This window comes from Juglans regia, chromosome 13 (assembly GCF_001411555.2).
Source record: "Juglans regia cultivar Chandler chromosome 13, Walnut 2.0, whole genome shotgun sequence".
In the NCBI taxonomy this organism is placed as follows: Eukaryota; Viridiplantae; Streptophyta; class Magnoliopsida; order Fagales; family Juglandaceae; genus Juglans; species Juglans regia.
In genome coordinates, this window is record NC_049913.1 from 14,344,422 (window position 1) to 14,365,329 (window position 20,908).

Below are 20,908 nucleotides of genomic sequence, written 5' to 3' on the forward strand. Positions count from 1 at the left end.
TTCCTTTCATGTTTACAAACTACACATATTATAAAAATATTTTATTTATAAGATGATTGCATAAAAATAAACTTATAAATTAATATAATTTGATGTGATACGTTAAATTATAAAATCATTTTTATTATAAAATAGATATAATAGATTCTATAAATTCACATCAATTTATAAATTTATTTTATATAATCTCTTTATATCTGTAGCAGTTCTCGTATATATATTTATAAAAAAATTAAGCATTCTCAAACATGGTCAAATAGACATGTTTAGGGGTTATTTTATATATATATAATTTTTAATTGATCAAGTGTGGCTGAAGGGATAAATATTATAAGAGAAAGAAAGATTCATTTATTAAGTGCTGATTAATCACATTTTGTAAAAGATCTGAGAGCATTTTAAGTATTTTATTTGGAAGGCTGTAGTAGATGGGATTGGGCACCCACATGATCAGCTCTTATTTTTTATTTTATTTATTTTTATATGTAGTTATCTGTATATTAATTAAATGATAAACATTAGTTGAGGACAACAATACATGAATCCACCGATTCATTGATTTTATTTTACTTATATTATAAGTAGAAAAATCACAGATATGCTTAAAGTACACAGCGGGAGATTTGTTGCAAAGTCGGAGTCCCTTCTAGCTAGCTAGGTGGATTACATCCCCCATCTTTCTTTGACTTTTTGGGTTGCAGTACTCCTACTAATACAATATGAACTTTAACATTAATGGTCTGATATCTTTAGGCATGGAATAATTAATATATTTTTGTTTTTTAAAAGAACAAGTTGCAGCATAATTGCATGTTTTATATTATATATATATATATATATATATGATCATCAAGTGCTTGTAGACCCTCCTGGAATGAATTCCTTCCTCGATCTATCCTTGTTAAAGCACAGTAGCTAGTACTGAATCCTGATGATCTTTGATGGCTAAAGTTTGATAAGGTGTAAAATAATAAAGGTTTTAAAGCCAATATCACATGAGATAGATGAGATCGATGGCTTTTGCCCTGATCTGACTTTTCTTTTCATGTATTTTTTTATTGACACCCTTATGCTAGCTGCTAGCTAGCTTGTGCCATCCCATGATTATTAAACTATATACTAGCGATGCAATGCATCGTTGGAAACCATACAAATTTCTATAAAAAGGAAGAGAAAGCCAAACAACAAATACAATCGTTAAGTTAGTTCTGGTAGTACTACAACCTCTCTCTCTCTCTCTCTCTCTCTCTCTCTCTCCTCTTTTCAAGAGTGATGGCAAAGGTTGAGTCTAATGTCTTATCTCCCACATGGGCTGGAGAAAATGGCTACTCTTCTGGTTATTCTTCTGAGAAGAAACTCAAGTTATTTGGGTTTGACTTGAACCCATATAGGAATGACGAGAGCAGCAACCTGAAAGGCTCTGCGGAAGGAGATGAAAGTGTAAACTCTTCATCCACCACAGTTTCCTCTGAGAGGGATCAAAAACCTGATTCCAAGGGGAGAAGCTTAGCTGGGAGTATAACTCCAGATGACAAAAAGTTCGAGTGCCAATATTGTTTCAAGGAATTCGCAAATTCACAGGCATTAGGAGGTCATCAAAATGCCCATAAGAAGGAGAGGATGAAGAAGAAGAGATTGCAGCTTCAAGCCAGAAAAGCCAGCATCAACTGTTACCTTCAACCTCTACAAAACAGCCATGGTTTTGCTTCCAACGGCCCTGTGCCTTTGTTTTATAGTCCCTCATCTTATACTCCTCATGAGTTCACAATCTGTGATGAATCTCAGATTAGTTTCGGCCCCTTTGATCATGATCATGCCCGTCATAATGGGTCTCAGTTATCAAAGTGGTTTTCCATGCCTACTCATATATCTTTCCAACAAGATTCAAGTGCCTTCACTTTAACTCAGAGTGACAGATCCGGAGAGAACAGGCCTATTCATGACTTTCATCCTTCCCCTTTGCCCGCTCCTAAGAAAAGCTGTAGATCTCTGGATCTACAGTTAGGCCTGGACAAGCAAGAAAACACACGAAGCTCCTCTAGACGTGGCGTATAGATGTCTCAATATACATATATATATATATAGGTTATATATATATTAATGCCAAGTCATCTCCATTGGCTTTAATTTTTTAGGACTTTCAAGAACTGGAAAATGATATGAAACTTCGTTATAATCTCAATACAGCAACTGCCAATTATAACGCAACTCTGTCTTGAATATCAAACCAAGACAGAGAACCGCGATCGGTTCGGACTCGAGCAAGTCAGTGCTCACAAACTGAAGACCAAGGGCCAAGGCGAAGACGGCAAGCCAGGAAGACAGATTTTCTTTGTTTTGATGACTAGTTTCATCTCATGTATACTGTACTAGATCAAGTGTAGAACTGATGATTGAGAAAATTAATGTTCTTTTTCTATAAACAACACCTGGAAGTTGGGATTTTTATTGTGAAGAATATGGATTAGCAATGAATTTGGAAACTGGCAGATCATAGCCCTGCCAACAATCAAAGCTGCTGTCCACTTTTTTTGCTTTTGGTCGCAACCACGTTTTTCTTGTCTGTTGGTAAGTTGCACCATCTATCACGAGCCAAACGCCATGACTCAATATCCATGATGAAAATAGAACAAACAAAACAAAAACAACTAGAAGAATGGTTTTTTGAAGTTCTCTAAACTCTTCTTCATATTCAAATTGTAATTTTCTTAAAGCTAATAATGTTACATTTGTTTTTTAAACAAAAGCTAATGCAATTACATTAAGAGGAGGCAGATATTGGATGATACCAATAAACTCAATTTCGAGTGATACTTCTTTCCACAGAAGAGTAGGATGGATGGTAAAATTGTAGGTTCAAAATTATCGATAAAAACAAAAATAATAATAATTTGTAGGTTCAAGATTCACTTCCTCGATCTTGGAACATAAATGGTAATTAGATCGTATATTAACTAAGTTCCGTCAAGTATTTGTGCAAGTTATATACAAATTCAAATTATAGAAAATCATTGTAAGATGTTAGTGATGAGTTTGATGATGCCGAGTTGGCAGATTTCATGTTAACAATCTTGAGAAGGTAGATCAACACAAATACAGTAGAAAAATGTAAAAATTCTTTGAATCGAAATAATATTGTGCACGTGTCAGTATTTGCATCATAACTTTGGCTATGAGTATTAAAATCGTGCATATGGCCCTAATTTGAAAAACTCTTTTTGGCACGCATGTTGTGGTCATCACGCTATATCTGGTGGTTCTTGTTTTGACCCCGATTAGCCGTGTTTCCCTTCAAATCATCAATTTAAGTTATATTTTTTATTTTATTTCAATTTGGACATATTTTTTGCAAGATTCTTATTTCATTATGTATTTTATTTTGATGTCATAATTGGGATTTTGCCATTTGGACAAAATTATCAAAATCTCGAATTTCTTTTAACTATTTGAGTCCATCTCGTGGGTTAGAGGAGTCTTCGAATTTTATCAATAAACTATACTTTCAGAATTTTCTGTTTTGCAAATCTTTTCAATCTCAATACCTAATTTATGTTGATCAAGTAGCCGTAAGAATAGTTCTTATTCTATCCGACCTGATATAGTACTGAATTGTTTGAACATTTTAAGAAATATTAAACCTTAAAATAGTACTTATGCTTCTTCATATTCAATAATCCTATAGTTGGGTTTTTGACAAGTTCAGATAACCTGCCCGCTGGATCCGATCAGAAGATTATCCGAACCCATGCATGCATGCATAATCTTCTTAAATATTATTATATAATGAAAATTAAGCATTGAAAAACGGACAGTACTATATACATTTACTAACTCATTTAAAAGTTGACGCCATCTTTTTTTTAATGTATGCCATTGAACTATATATGTTTAAAAAGCGATCTTTGATATTAATTTATTTGTTTGAATTGTTCTTGAAGCTTAATTAGTCGGGTTGATGGCTTTAAACAATAGAAGGTTTAGTTCAATCAGTACTAGTTACTGTATATATATATATATAGTTCTAATTAAATTACTTGATGGATTGGGTTTAAGATTATATAATATGCATGCATGAGCAAGACAAGAACTAATGATTATTACTTAATTAATTAATTAATACATACACGATAAGAATGCATCACCGATAGTACTACGTACTCAATAATTTATTTCATAAAAATTGACTGTTAATTAGGGTACGGTGACGACTAGCCTGCTCACCGATTCGATCTTGATTTGTAGGTGGCAAGAATAATACTAAAAAAACCTAGGTATTCATGATCATGATAAACCAAATATTTATTTATTAATTATTTTTGCTTTATTTTTCCAGACTTTTTTTTTTATTAACATTAATTTCATTATATATATAAGTTACGTACCTAACATGATATTTATGCATTTATATAATGGCATATTCAAATGTGCCCAAAATATATAATTAAAGTATAAAAATATCCCACCTATATATATTTATATATATATATAATAGCTCCCTAGCTCCCTCCTCTTTGACGCAACTACACGTGCAAATGAAGCCAAAATATATAACAAAGTAGAAAACAAGCTAGCTAGCATTATTAATCTTAGTTATTCATCGTGTTCATGGAACCAAGGCCAGCTGCGATCTGTCGACACGACCAAACAATGACTAACATAGCGACGATAGTATAATTAAGGAGAAAAAAAAAAAAGTTCATATATATTAATGATTAATAAAAGATGATGATCAGGTCAGCTTTGGTACAGTTATCAGTACTAAATTACAATTAATCACATTTTAAATTAATTATGTACGTACGTAGTAGCTAGTTGCTGGGAAACTTACACGTACGCAATTAATTCATTATAAGTACGTAGTTGCTATCTTATAATGTCGTGAACTTATTTTAATGATCATACCTCATTAACCTATAATTAATTAATAAAATAACATGGGGTTAGCATATATATAATAATAATAATAATAATTAATTATATATATGGCCGTACTTGTTTATTTAGGCTTAGCAATTACCTGATTATAAATTATTAGCTAGCTAGCTTTGAACTTGCTTCTAATCTCATCATCATCTTTCTCTAGTACCTTAATTATGATCTTCACCATTAATTCTTCTCCTTCTCTTAATTTGGCTTAGTCTTCTCCATTATTTTTTAATCGTTATCATTTTTATCTAAGAGATTGTGAAACGAAGATTAATTATTATTATTATATACTAGTTGATGGTGCAACGTGCAAGGCACGTTTTCCCAGTTGTGTGAAAAAATTCTAGAAATAATATTTATATACAATAAATAAAATGTGGTTAAAAATATGATAATGTAGAGTAACATAAAAACTTGGTGTAAGGGACTTTTTCACCCTCTGTCTAAGCGGGCTTAAGAAGGGCAACTAGGCCCCATTTGGATTTAGAAATTGTCTCATCTCATCTCATTTCATCATTATAACTTTCCTAAATTCTCATACAAAATATAATAAACAATTCAACTTTTTCAAATCTCAATTCAACTTTTTCAAATTTCAAATCAATAATAATATTAAAAAATAATATTCTAATAATATTTTTTTTAACTTTCATCTTTCATTTAAAAATATCTCATCGCATATCATCTCATCTCTGAATTCAAACCAGCCCTAAGGGAACAAATTAAAGGCCTATCCCAAAACAAGTAGAATCTTCGACCTGGCCCATGGATAGGCTCCTCTGGACACTACCTACATGAGGGAACATGCTGCAAGGGATGAGACTCGCCGACCTGAAGACCCTCTGAATAGTGTCCAACTCTTGAGTGCTTGTCTGCATAATGGGCAGAAAATACGGGGAACCCTCGATCCTCTGACAGGGGAGGTATCAACGGACCACCAAAGACGTCAATAGGGTGAGGTAAATCGGAGAACCACGCTGCATTAATGGCACCACTATCCAAGTTACACGCCACATTAATGATATCGTCGCAGAGTCACGCCGCATTAAAACACTCTGACAAAATGAACTATATGAAGGACACAGACTCCATGGGGGTAGACACAATCTGTCCCCCAGACTCTGGGTATAAATAGCAAGTCTCAGGTACGAGAGACTATCTCTGATCCCTAGACGCTTTCACTTATTTACAAACTTCTAAGAGAATTTATTGACTTTAACATCAGAGACTCCTGGCCCCAAGGTTGCCCTCTCCCAATTGTCTTCTTCTCTATTTTCACAGGCTCAAGTTTTGAAAACCTGAATTGTTGGAACCTGGCCCAAAGGCGTGCGAAACACGATGTTAACACTTGGTATAAAACTCTAAAATTGGTCTAATTATATAGCAATGGGTTAATGAATAAGGTGGGTGAAGAGTAGCATTCAAAAATATTTTTTTCTTTCTTGGTCAAAGTCTTTAATTCAAAAGAATGAAAAATTGACACCCAAATACAAAAAACTAACTATGTCTACCTATGGAACTTAGAGGAGGGAATAATAATCTTTTCTTCTAGAATAAAAACTAAATTCTATCATTTGAAATCCTAGAATGCTATGCACAAAAAATAATCCTTTCTAACAAGTCTAAAAAAATATGCCAAAAGTTGAATTGTTTATTATATTTTGTGTGAGAATTTAGAAAAGTTGTAATGATGAGATGAGATGAGTTTCCAAACTAAACCGGGGCTAAGGGAATAAGAAACGAAGGCCCAGTCTAGAATGAATAGAATCTTCAACCCGACGTTAACGAGCAAGCCCCCCTTTGGAGTAACCTCATTGAGGGAACGTACTGCAGGGATGAGACTTGTCGTCCTAAAGACCCCTCGAGCAGCGCCCAGCCTTTGAGTGCCTTCCGCGTAACGGGAGGGAAGTAAGGGGGACCCTCGATCCTCTGACATGGAGATATTGACAGACCACCAAGGACGCCAGCAGGGTAAGGCAAATCAAGGAACGACGATGCATTAATGATACCACTATCCGAGCTACACGCCACATTAATGACGATGTCGCAAAGGCACACTGCATTAAAAGACTCTAACAAAAGAACAAATATGAAGGACACAAACTCTATAGAGGCAGACACGATTTGTCCTCCCCAAACCCCTGGTATAAATAACAACTTCCAAGTATGAGAAAATCTCTATGATCCCTAGACTCTCTCACTTATTTACATACTTCCAAAAGACAATACTAACTTTGGCATTGAAGACTCCCCAGACCCAAGGCCACCCTCTCCCAATTGCCTTCTTCTCTATTTTTGCAGGCTCAATTCTAAAGACCTGAGTTGCTGGAACCTGGACCAAAGGCTTATGAAACACAACATTAATAATAGCGCCGTCTGTGGATCGTTATAGATCTTGCATGTACTTCGTATGCATGTGACAACCCATTCCGGACAACTCATAAGAGACATAGAGAAAGCCATGAAAGCAAGGCTAAAAGCTATGGAGGACTGAGTGACGAAGTTGACCGACGAGGTGCAAACACTTGGCAAAAAGAATGAGGAGCTCATAAAGCCTCAACGAGGACAGGATGAGGAGGCGGAGCCCAACGAAAGCGAGCACGTGGGGTCTCGAAATACGGGAGCTGGAGCAAACAAGGAGTAGGAGAGGAAGAACATACAGGACGAGCTCAACAACCTCAAAGAAGAGTACTAAAAGATTTCAAGGAAGGTGGGACATCATCGTCAGTGGACCAATTGCTCACAAGCACTAGTCTACCCTACACAGAGGAGGCAATGAAGGGGCCCCCTTGAGCACCTGAAAACCTTCAAGGCTCACATGAAATTGCATGGTTTTCCCAGAGAGGTGGCATGCAGGGCATTTCCACTGACCCTAAAGTGGCCAGCATGAGTATGGTTTGACTCTCTAGCGCCCGACTCTATAGACAGTTTTGGCAAGCTGGCTAAACTATTTTTGACCCAGTTCATTTCAAGTCAACGAAGGCGATGTCCAGTGGCGTACCTCCTCACCATCAAGCAGGGAGAGGAGGAAAGTCTGAAGACATATTTGTCTCGGTTCAACAGGGAGCACATGACCACTGATTACCAGGATGAGAAGATAACCTTGGCGGTGCTTCTGGGAAGGGTATGGCCACGATTCCAATTCATGGCTGAGCTGGCGAGATGGACTCCTGTGACGTTGCGGGTGTTTATGGACCAAACCAATAACTTCATCAACGTTGAAGACACCCTTTGAGACTTGACGGAGCTGAGGAAGAAGCAGCTAGAGAGGGCAGAGAGCAAGGCAAGGACCCCAGCCAAGGCTAAGGTCCAAGAGAAGCTGGAAAAGAGCTCCCACGACAAGAGAAGGGAGGAAGCTCAGACGAGGGGGCTGAGACCTCGCTTTGACCGACCTGCTTCCCCCGCCACTCGCGAAGACGATGACTGCTACTGCACATGCTACAGGTTCACCTCGCACAACACTGAAGACTGCTTCTCCCAACAATAGAGGAGGGAGCATGCGGAACATACGAGACAACGCTATCCCCCGCTTGAAGACTAGAGCAGGAACAGAGGGGAAGGTCGAGTGAAGAGAGCACGGACCAAGTCAACCGATGAAGAAGGGAGGAAAGCCCTCAACAACGACCACCAGCATGAGGGCCGCAGCAAGATTTCCCTTGCTCGCTACAGCGGGGGGCTCCACTTGGGGAAATCTGGACAATAACAGAAGGATTCGCAGGCGGGGGCACTTCCTCCTCAAGCAGAAAGGCACACACCAGGCAGGCTTAGTATCGCGAGGTGTATTCGGCAGAATACCACCCCGCCAAGCACTGAAGGGGCAAACTGACTCTAGTCATCTCCTTTGAGGAGGCAGATGAAGAAAAGGTCTTGTACCCCCATAATGATGCGCTGGTGGTAACCATATTGGTCACCAACTTCACCACCTGCAAAATCCTCATTAACAACGGGAGCTCTGCGGACATCCTGTTCTGGGAAGCCTTCACTAGGATGGGAATAGACCCTTCCCGGCTGCATCTAGCCCCATGCCGCTAAAGGGCTTCTCCAAGAATATGGTTCATCCTGTGGGAACCATCACGCTGTCGGTCCTCGCAGGCAACACCCCCTACACTGTCTCAATTATGATAAACTTCCTAGTGGTGAGAGCCTTGTCATCCTACAACGCATCATCGAAAGGCCCACCCTTAACAGCTTGCAGGCTGTCATGTCAACCTACCACTTCAAGATGAAGTTTTTGACTCCCCGTGAAGTGGGAGAAATTTGAGGTGAACAGGTCTTGGCGTGGGAATGCTATGTCCAGGAATTGAAGCAGAAGGATGATGGGGTTACCCAGGACAACACCTACAGAAGGGAGTAGTTCATGCATCGCTGGAGAGCCCTGGCAAGCCTTAGTTTGCGACTCACCCTGCCAAGCTCTAGGGGGAGCCAAAGGCCACTCGGACCCTCATGCGGAGGAGAGCGGGTCCAACCTTTCAGCTAGCTGAACACTTACCTTGACTCCCATTGCAGTCGGTCCGTCTGAAAAAAGTTTCTTCCTCATGAAATCAAAGGGGAGGGTTTGACTTGAGACATTCTGACCTCTCCCTGATGGAGTGCGGGCCTAGGGATTAGAGATACATCGGTCTTGTCAAACAACATCGCTAAAGGCCCCAAAGGGATAGCTACCTAACAAGGACAAACAAAACACAACACAAGCAGAAGAGCGGTTGGCCAGCGGGGTCATTAGGAATAGGTTAGGTGCTGGCGGGGTGGACCATAAGTATGACAATCATCCTCTTGCCTAAAGCCAAGCCCATAATTTCCTGTGGCAAAACATCGTGAAGACAAGCACTCCGACACAACAAAATATGAAGCAATTTCATTAATAATCAAAAGTTACACACAAGTCGCATGGCGACGACGCACAGGTATATACATTTATGAAAAGGAAAAGAAAAAGAAAGAAGAGCAAAATGAAATAACAACAGCGGCAGAAAGAACCTAGGGTGTAACAACGTTAGGCACCATGCCCGGAGACCTTGGCATCAAGAGTGTCAACCTCACGGGCATCGGGATCAGGATCTTCAGGCTCGAAAGTAGCAAGCTCAGACATGGCAGGGAAGACGGGACCCGTAAAAGCATTAGGGATCTCTTTCATCCCCAACTTACGGGTGAACGCAAAAGCTTCTTCGTCGACGGCAACCTGAGTAAGGTCAAGGTCCAGCAAATACTTCTCGAGAGTCCACAACCATAGCTCCGGTCTCTCCAAAATGTGGTCCCACATCGACCTAAGGCCCTCAGCACACTCGTGCCCCCACGCAATATTGCGAACGCCCACAACCGACTTCATTTGGCTGTCCAAGTGAGAGGCGACCTCTTGCACTCAGGACAAGTCACCCCAAAGATCTGTGACAAGTCGCTCCATCCATTGGGCGTCTTCCCTCACCTTCTTCTTTAGCTTCTTCCAGCAGCGATTAAGCTTCTCAGTCTTCTTGCTCCATTCCTCCAAGGCGAGTCGTACCCTCCTCAGCTCTTGCTCCAGCCGCTCCCTCTCATCCTTCTTGCCAAGAGCGTACTGAATGGCAGTCTTGGTCATCGTTTGAATGTCCTGGTTTTCTTACTCAACGACCTCCTGTCCATCTATAATGAAGGCTGCTAGATGAGAGGAACTCTGACAACAAGAGAGGCAGACATGGAATGGTCAGTAAAAGGAATTTAGAAAATAGCGAAAGAAAGGAAAAAGATGAAAAAAGAAGTCTCCGAATCTCATGGAAGAAGCCAGACAAACACTTGGCACTGGCTGATTGCTTCAAGCCTTTTCTAGCCGGGCGAAGGGGGATGACCCTGAAATTACTATAGCCCCTCGTGCACCTATAGTTATGGACGGCGAGATTTTTTTCTAGTTCTCCAAAGAAGAAATCACCTGATCAGCAGAGCCATTCCGTTTCTCTATAGTGATTAAGTTCCTTCGACAAAGGCCCTCTCTGGACGCTATACATGCCTTTATCTCTAGCCGATGTGGTCTGTAATCTACCCTGGTGGTATCCTCTATGAAACTGCCCCACAACGTTTTCATCAGGATGGCTACGGAAGCTAATTTTGTGAAAGCCTTGTCCCGTGAATCCTATAAAGTGAATGGAGTGGCTTACCGTGCTTTTCACTGGTCTCCAAAATTCAATGAGGAGCACTAACCTTCTAATGTACCCGTGTGGATTTTTCTTCCCGGATTACCTCCCAACTATTATCAAGAATCTTTCCTTCAGATTTTCACTACACCAATTGGTCAATTTATACGCAGGGACAACCCCACGCGTTGTGCGACCAAGACTAATGGAGCTAGACTTTGTTTGGAGATGGATGCTGCCAAGTAGCCGATCTCTTATTTTTGGATTGGTGCTCCTGGTCTGGATACGAGTAGGAAACAAGAGGTTATCTATGAGACGTTGCCTGCGTATTGTGGAAAATGCAGAGTTCATGGTCATAATTCTAAGACATGTCGTGCAGGAAAATCTAAGCATGGGGAGCAAAACCGTGGCCGTAAGAAAGGAGAACCAGAACCTAGTGGAACTAGTGCTAGTAATACACAAGGTGGTGAGATGAACAACCCCGCGGTTATTCCTCTTGAGACAGAGACCAACGAACCAGTTGTTGATATTCTAGAACCATCCCCTGACCAGGGGATTATTATGGAGGTCAATGTTCACGATGATGGAGGGGTGCTAGCACCAAGTGACGATGCAGGTACTCTTTTGAACCATAATAGCATTTTTCTTTTAATGTTGAATAGCCCTCTCCTCTGATCCTGGAGGAATCTGCAAACATTGATCTGGAGGAAAATGAACTATGTTTAGTAGTTGAGACTCTAAATGAAATATGGGCAATAATCTTGAAGATATTGCTTCTGAGCCTGATCCTGATCCTGATATCCCTCAAGAAGTGCTCCCTCAATTTAAGGATTACCATTCGGAATCTGAAGGTAAAACGATTAAGAAAAAATATCAAAAGAAAAAGTTTGAGAAAGTTAGAGTTCCATTCGGGTCATTACTCGTCCCTCTACCTTGTCTTTATGAGTAACTCTATTATTGTTTGGAATCCCCGTGGCATCAGTACCTCTCGTCGTAGATTGAAAAATTTAGTTTGTAAGTTTAAGCCTAAGATGGTTATGGTTTTGGAACCATTCCAAAATCTGGACAAAGCTACCCGTTTGCAACATTATTTACATTTTGACTCCTTTACTTTGAATGTAGTTGATGGTGGTAAAATCTAGATCTTTTGGGACAATACTCTTGATATTCAAGTGGTGCAAACAAATTTGTAGTTTGTTTCTCTTCCTGTTAACACGGGGTCCTATCATTTTTTGTGTACTATCATCTATGCTAAGTGCAGTATGTATGAGAGGAAAAGTTTGTGGGAGGATCTTAGTTCCCAGGCTATGGGATTGGAGCCTTGTCTTTTTGTTGGGAATTTTATTATCATTCGGAATAACTCGGAGAGAAAGGGTGGCTCACCTCGATCAAATGCGGCGATCGAGGACTTCAATGACTGGGTCCACCAAGGTGGTTTGGTTGAGATGAAGTCTAAGGGCATAAATTTTTCTTGGTGTAATAGGTAGTCGGGTGCTCGGTTTTGGGCGAAGTTAGATCGAGTTTTTATGGATTTCTCTTTGCTCTCTTATTTTTCGAATGCAGTTTGTTCTTATCTTCTGCGCACCACGTCCGATCACTCTCCTATGGTTTTTGCGTTCAAGATGGATCCTTTCTCTTATGGCCCTTCGCCTTTTCGTTTTCAACAAATGTGGGTGGATCATCCGCAAGTTTGTTTCTATGTTCGTCAGGCGTGGTCTGCATCTATTGGTGGTCATGGGCTTACTAAATTGGCTTTTAAATTGAAGAACACTAAGGTCACCTTGCGTGAATGGAATAAACAGATTTTCGGTCATACTAATATGCATATTAATTCTCTTGAGCAGCAAATTGAGGAGCTTGAAAAGAAACTTCAGCAAAATTGGGATGAATCTAGGAAGAGGGATCTTATGGCCTCTTCTGCGGAATTGGATAATTGGCTTCGTCGTGAAGATACTAGATTGGCTCAAATGTCTAAGTTAAAATGGCATATGGATGGTGATCGTAACACAAAGTTTTTTCATGCCTGTCTTGCTAATAAACGGCATAAAAGAGTGGTGGACATGAGATCATCGAATGGCATGGTGTTCAATTCGCCGGAGAGTATTCATCAGGGGGCTGTGGATTTCTTTTCTACTTTTTTGCAGGGCACGCCAACTAGATTGTTACCTGATTTATCGACTCTTATCTCACCTATCATTTCTGATTCTGACAACTTGATTTTGTATGCGATGCCTTCTATGAATGAAGTGTTCTCTGCTCTGTCATCTATTCCTTCTAATAGCTCCTCGGGGCCTGATGGCTTTGGTTCTAGTTTTTTCAAAAGTTGTTGGGAGATTGTGAAAGAGGATGTCTTGGAAGCCATATCTGATTTTTTTAATTCTAAACAGCTTCCAAGATTGTTTACTGCATCTTTTCTTGTCTTAATTCTAAAGGTTGATACACCTTCTGGTTTTGATAAGTTTAGGCCTATCAGCCTATGCTCGGTGTTGTATAAAATATGCTCCAAAATCATTGTTAATCGTTTGACAGGCCTCCTCTCACGAATGATTTCGTGAGAACAATGTGCTTTCCTTCCGGGGAGAAGCATCTTTGATATTAGTATTACGCAAGAAATGGTCCACTCCATTAATAAGAAGGCCCATGGTGGTAATGTCATGATTAAACTGGATATGGCTAAAGCCTATGATCGAGTGGATTGGCTGTTTCTTCTGAAGGTTCTTCGCTGTTTTGGATTTTCCTCTAATTTTTGTGCTCTTATCAGAACATGCATCTCGACTCCTTGGTATTCTATTATGATGAATGGCACTATTAAAGGTTTTTTTCAAGGTGGTCAGGGCTTGCGTCAAGGTGATCCCCTTTCTCCCTATCTCTTTATTATCCTTCAAGAAATTCTCTCTAGATTGATCAAGCAAAGTGTGGAGGCTCAGAAATTTGGTCAATTCTCACAGGCATGAGGTACGCCCATAATTTCTCATCTTATGTATGCTGATGATGTGGTGCTTTTTTCTAATGGTAGCTCTCAAGCCCTAAGGGAGATTTTATCTATGCTTCATAAATACAAGAGTTGGTCGGGTCAGTGTATCAATCACTCTAAATCTACCATTTACTGCTCTCAAAAAATTTCTTTCGCTCGTAAAAGCTTATTATTACGGAAGACTGGATTTTCAAAAGGATCTTTCCCTTTCAAATATCTTAGAGTGCTTATTATTTTGGGTCATCTCAAACAGGCGCATCTGGAAGATATGGTGTCTAATATTCAAAAGAAAATATCGGGGTAGAAGATGAGATTTCTTTCGGCGAGTGGCCGTCTTATTTTACTTCGTCATGTTCTTTCTAGAATAGCTCTTCATCTTTTTGCCGTTCTTTAGGTCCCGCAATCTACTATTTAATCCCTTCATCGTATGATGAGTACTTTCTTCTGGGGAGGATAATAGCAAAGGTAAGAAAAAATAGGTGGCCTGGAATTCTGTCTGTCATCCCGTGGAGGAAGGTGGCTTGGCTCTTAAGAACCTCGATGATATGCAAAAAGCCTTTCATGCTAGATTTGCTTGGAATCTTATTCAAGGTAATTCTTTATGGGCTAACTTTTTTAAGGGTAAGTATGTGGGTTCTAAACCTTGGGCCCTAGTTGATCCAACTAAGGATACAAGGTTCTGGAAAATGATTGCTAAATCCCTTCCTTTGGTCTTGGATAATTCTAAGGCGTCTTAAAGATGGTAAGGTTTTTTTCAGGTATGATAAATGGCCGGATAGATGCCCTTTAGCTAATGATATGAATATTGTGGGGCATCCTCATCTTCAAGTGAAGGATTATTAAATAATGATTGGGATGTGGATTTTATTTTACAGTTAGTGTGACCGGATCACTTTGATGGTATTTTAGAGGATATTTGTAAGGCTAAACTGGGTTTGGATGTTCTGATTTGGACCAATAATGATAATGGTTTGTTTTCCACTAAGTCGGCTTGGGATTGTGTCTGTATTAGGGGTGATACTATTGAGGGGCACTCTTGGATGTGGCATAAGAGTCTTCCTCTTAAAATGTCTACCCATATGTGGAAAGTTTGGTATATGGCCCTTAGTGTCGATCATCATCTTCGACGTATTGGCATTCCTATTACCTCTCATTGTGATTGTTGTGCTAACAGTCACTATGAGGACCAAAATCATGTTCTTTTTGTAGGTGATATTGCGAACACCATTTGGCGATATTTTGGGGCTAGCCTTGGGATCCCGATTGGCCGAAATTGGAAAGACACGGTGAAGATTTGGTTTCGCCGTGCAACTCTATCGTCTCAATTTGGCATTATTGTGGGAATTCTCCCCGTGATTATCACTTGGAGAATCTGGTGGAGGCGTTGTTTGGCGCATATGGAGGGTCGCTTTGAATTTTCCTCTGACATTATTCACTCTGTTTGTCGGTGGATTAGTCTTATTTGTCACGATATGCATGCTAGTTCTCACATATATGATTTTGATTTGTAGGTACTTGAAAGTTTGCATGTCCAGTTCGTTCTTCCCCCAATCCAGCATTGCAAAGTTATTGCTTGGCAACGACCTTCGGGGGGATGGGTTAAGCTTAATATAGATGGCAGTAGTTTGGGTAATCCGAGTGCCTCAAGTATAGGTGGGATTATTAGAAATAATCATGGTAAGCTAATTCATGCTTTTTCTTCGTTCATTGGTACATGTTCTAATAATCGGACAGAACTTTTAGCTCTTCTTCATGGGCTCCAGGTCTGTAAATCCTTATCTTTCAATTATGTGGATATTAAACTTGATTCTATGACTATTATTTCCTGGTAAAGGAGCAAAAGATGTGGGGTGTGGTACCTCGAGGATTTCTGGGAGGAAATTATGGACATTACGAACTCCATGACTTGCTCGATTCATCATGTTTTTCGTGAAGGAAATAAAGTTGCAGATTGGTTAGCCAAACATAGGGCTTCTGGTAGTGATTTAGTTGTCTCTCACTTGACGGAGACTCCCCGAGCGCTGCGTGGTCTTATCCGCATGAACTACTCCGAGTTGCCTTCATTTCGTTTTAGTTAGGTTCGTGTGTTTTTTTGTTTGTTTGTGGTTTTATTTTGTTTTCCATGGTTTTTTATTTATTCTGGCTTGATTTTTTTCTGCATGCTGGGTTTTTATTTATACCCCAGATGCTTGATTTGTAACTACGGTTTTCCTCTACCACAAGTGAGGGTTATTAATAAATTTGGGGTGGGGTCACTTTTGGACGGTGACCTTAACTCTTTCTTTAAAAAAAAAATAAAGACTATGACCATATATTATTATATACTATTAATATCACTATTAGTATAGTATATAGTATTAGTAATATTTTAGTATCAATGTATTATTATATAATATATAGTGTTAGTACACTATATCATTATTATATATAGTATTAGTATATATTAATATATTATAAGAGTCATAGGCTTATAGCATAATATATATTACTCTACATATGTATAATAGTATAGTATTAATATCATTATAACTATATATACCTAATACAATGATTTATTAATCATATACAAAATGTAAAAACTTTAAAATTTTAATATTGACAATTATCATAGATTCATAATACATTGACACACTCTATGTTAGTAACAAATTAGCAATTAACAATTAACATCATAAATATAATTATAAATCATTATTTCTTTAATAATTTAATTAAATAATGTACATTAAATAGTTTACTTAATTCTAATTTTACTAATTTAAATAATTTTTTTAATTAATTTATGTGCCAAAAAACCACAAGTCAAAAACACACATTATCTGCTATTAAATAAACGACGCCGTTTGGTACAAAATTAGACCTAAACGGTGCCGTTTAAGTCATTACAAAATGAATTCTGAAACTGGGTTGCGTGAAACGGCAGCATATAATGCAACCCAGCTATTTTTTTAAAAACTAACGTCCTTGAAACGACGTCGTTTAGGTCCAATTTCAATCCAAACGGCGGCACTTTGTCCCCCCACCCCCCCTCAGCACCCGATCAGTTTTGTTGAAGCCATATTTCCAATTCCCTCCTCTCCAGCCCATCCATTGCAGGCTCGTAGCACCATCGCCGTTTGGGTACTCTCTCTCTCTCTCTCTCTCTCTCTCTCTCTCTCTCTCTCTCTCTCTGGTTTTGAGTTTTGATGGTGTTGAATCATTTGGGTGTTGAATCGTTTTGATGATGTTGAATCTTTTGCTTGGTTTTTGTTTGGGTGATTCTAAGTTGCTCATTTGGGTGATTATGTTTGCTCATTTTGTTTGGATTTATGTGTTTCTGCATTTGGTCTACCTCTTGCAAATTGTGGGTTGTTATTCTCTATTTCTATAAATAGAGGAATATCTTGTATTCTTTAGGCTTGAATTAATAAACATCTGCTTTAAAAGTTTTGTTTGTTTTTCATATACTCTAACATGCTAATCGATGATAATATACTCAATCCTTGATACACTCAAATAAATACTACAGTACCAATATTGTAAAATAGCAATCTTGGATTAGGTCATCTGATAAAATATTTTTCATTACAACTATTCGTTACAAACTGTTCATTACAAAACAATTGATTACAACAGCTTGTTATTATTGTCACGTCTAATTTCAGTCCAATTTCTAACCTCTATGGATCCTTAATTCCTTACTATTAGAATAATATTTCCATCAATACTGGACATGAACAAAAGTTTCTTTATTTTGCTTGTTTTTGAAAAATGAAGCTCACGTGAAGGAGTTTAACTTGAAGCAGATGTGGAAGAGTCCAAATGTTTAAGTAATGTTTTTTATATTTGTAACTTGTATTAATATGGCTTTTCCGTTTATATATATTTGTGTTTTGTATTGATGTAAATATGAGAGGCTTAGACAATGAGAGCTGTGTATTGATGTAATCATGTAAATATGTTTTTATTGTTTTTTTCTTTTTTTATTTGGAGTTTGAAATCTAGATAAATTGAATGATTACTTATTAGGGATTTTACTGATTAGGGATTGTTTTAAATTTCTTTATCTCTATTTTTTTAATTTTATTACTATGATTGATAATCTTGTTTCAGTTGTGTAGATGGATATAGAAAATTTATATTCTTTTGTAGTAAATCATTTTATTCAAATTTATTGTATATAGACAATTTTCTTTTTATGATTATATTTATTTTCCTTTCAAGTTCTTTTTTGGTATTTTTAGACTTAAAATTGGATAAAATGTTAATGGGCCAAAAAGTTAAAATGATTGTTAGGCCGAAAAACATAGGATATAGGGATTGGACCATTGGCCTATTTGGTATAGGGTTGGACCAACCGAACCCGCCTGGCCTGTCCCGAATGGGACCGAACCAGACCGGTCCTTATGCTGCTCAGTCCGGTCTAGGGTGGGCAAAACCCTAGACCGAATAGGTCCAGTCCGGTCCACAAAGCCCCCTGGGGACCAGACCGAGATCAACTCTAGCTATATGTATGGTTACCATGGGACTATGCCACCTATATTTTTTCCACCATTTGCACTACATCCATATGGAGAAAACAGGTGATAACTTTTGTTTTTAAAGCGTTTATGTTTCAAGGCAATGTCGAGGTTACATTTATGATTTGATATTATAAATTGCAGCAAACGACAGGAGTACCATTTGGACTACAAATTTCCTATCCTTTTGGAGCATCAATTCGCCATCCAGGATGTTCAAGTAATCCTAAGAGGATGATAAAACCCACCTCATCTACTAGGCAATCGTTTTTTTCTTCTTAAAGTAGTACTTAGCAAGATACCTCAAATGTGAAATATGACTTAATTGAACAATAGGTATACCATAAATTTTTCTTTCCTGAACATATTAAACAAGCATGATATATATTCAAGCTGGTTTATACCTTCAAGATATTCTGCATTATGGTATCATGCAGTAGTCTAACGATTCGAGAGGGAAACGTGTAGGTTAGGGCATTGCAACTGATTTAGTTGTGCATTCGATTAATATTGATTAGGAAGTACAATTGATCAGCCATGGGAATTATGATGATGGAATTATAGAGCCAAGGTTGGGGATGTTATTTAAAACTAAGCATGAGCTCTTTGACTACTATAAGCAAAATGGAAAACATACTGGGTTTGGAATAATTACCCAAAGAAGTAAAAGGGAAGATGGTGAGAGTGTTAGATATGTAACACTTGGTTGTGCTCATGGTAGTAAGGCAAGGAATCGTACACCAACTAATGAGCAATGTATAAAACTGTCCAGCAATAACCATGAGTTTTCATTTTTTCCCTTTTTCTCTCTACGTGGGCTTTAGGGTTTCTGTTTGTTTCCTGCATGGTCCCCTATGGCTAGCTACATGGCAACCGCAGATGGTGCCACCGGTCGGACTTCCTTTGCCGACCTGGTGGCTGTTGTCCAATAGCCCATCCCTGAGATGGTGCTTCCGTATAGACCTCCGAAGGTCCTGGATGGTGAAGTCTACTTTCAATTTTCCTGTGAAGAAATTATCAAGTCAGCAGAGCCCTTTCGTTACTCAGTGATCCTTAAGTTTCTGAAACAACGTCCATCCTTGGATGCAGTCCGTGCTTTCATACACAATCATTGGGGCCTTTCGTCCACTCCAGTTGTCTTTTCTATGCGTAGGTCGAGGAACGTGTTTGTACATATGACAAACGAGGTTGATTTCACAAAAACTTTATCGTGGGATGTTTGCTAGATCAATGGGATTTTCTATCGAGCTTTTCGTTAGACACCAGAATTCACGAAGGACGATGAGCCCTCTCGGGTTCCTGTATGGATTTATCTCTCGGAACTTCCACCAAATTTTTACAGTTAAGCATTTTTTAGTATTTTCATGGCTCCTGTTGATACATTCATTCGTCGGGATAATCCAATGCGTTGCGCCATGAGAACGGATGGTGCGAGGTTGTGTGTTGAGGTTGATGTGGCAAAAGATCATTTATCTCATTTCTGGATTGGAGCACCGGGCTCGAGTAGGAAACAAGAAGTTGTTTATGAGACTCTCCCTGCCTATTGTTGTAAGTGTCGGATGTAAGGCCATAATTTGCAGACCTGCCGTGCTGAGAAACTTGAGAAGTTGGGGAAGACTCAAGCATGGAAGAAAGGGTTGAAAGATACGAATGCGAATGGGGAACCTGGTGCAGTTCCTGTGACTGTCCTGAGTGCAGTTTTGAATGATCCGTTGTCTGATCTAGAGGGGGGTAATCAGAAAGAAGATGTTTTAGTGCCTATATTGTCTATGGTACAGGTAGATGCTGATCGGAAAGATCCAATAATTCATGAAAATGAGGTCGTTAAGGTGAATGACGTCGAATCACGAGTTGCGGACAGCGTTGTGATCTCAGTCATGGAAGATGAAACAGAGTGTGGCCAGGCAAAGGAGTCTACGCCTGTCGTCACGTTTGTAGCCCAGGAGGCTGAATTGGATGTCGAGGAACAGGAAATTGAACTTGCTGAGGAGAACCTGAGCTTGGATATCATTGTTTCTGAACCAGAGATAGAATTACACCCTGAAGTTTTTCAACAGGATAAATATTATTTGATAGAATCTGAGAGGTAAAAGAAAATATAAGAAAAATAGTTTTGTTAAAATGAGAAGTTCTTCTCGGGTTCTTGCTCGAGTCTCTAACCCTCCTCAATGATTGATCCCATTTTTGTATGGAACATTAGGGGAGTTGGGACCTCTAAAGGTAGATTAAAAAAGTTGCTTGGTAAGTTGAGATCGAAAATCATTGCTCTTTTGGAGCCTTTTCAGAATCTAGAAGTTACTAGAGATTGGCACATACTCTGAAATTTGATAACTTTATTTCAAATGAGATTGAGGGGGGGGGGGGAATTTGGATCTTTTGGGATAGCATACTGGAGGTGAGTTTGGTTC

General features: G+C 38.9%; 1 protein-coding gene across 1 annotated transcript; it reads left to right on the forward strand.

The window, feature by feature from the left end:
- The first annotated feature begins 1,189 nt into the window (after nucleotides 1-1,189).
- Nucleotides 1,190-2,589, forward strand: LOC108993815 (zinc finger protein 5). The gene has a single exon (XM_018968850.2). It carries the CDS (start codon nucleotides 1,273-1,275, stop codon nucleotides 2,053-2,055), a length of 783 nt encoding a protein of 260 aa, XP_018824395.1. The 5' UTR covers nucleotides 1,190-1,272; the 3' UTR covers nucleotides 2,056-2,589.
- The last annotated feature ends 18,319 nt before the right edge of the window (nucleotides 2,590-20,908 follow it).

Coding starts and splice junctions, on each gene's coding strand:
- LOC108993815 (XM_018968850.2), top strand. CDS start 1,273: ATGGCAAAGGTTGAGTCTAATGTCTTATCTCCCACATGGGCTGGAGAA.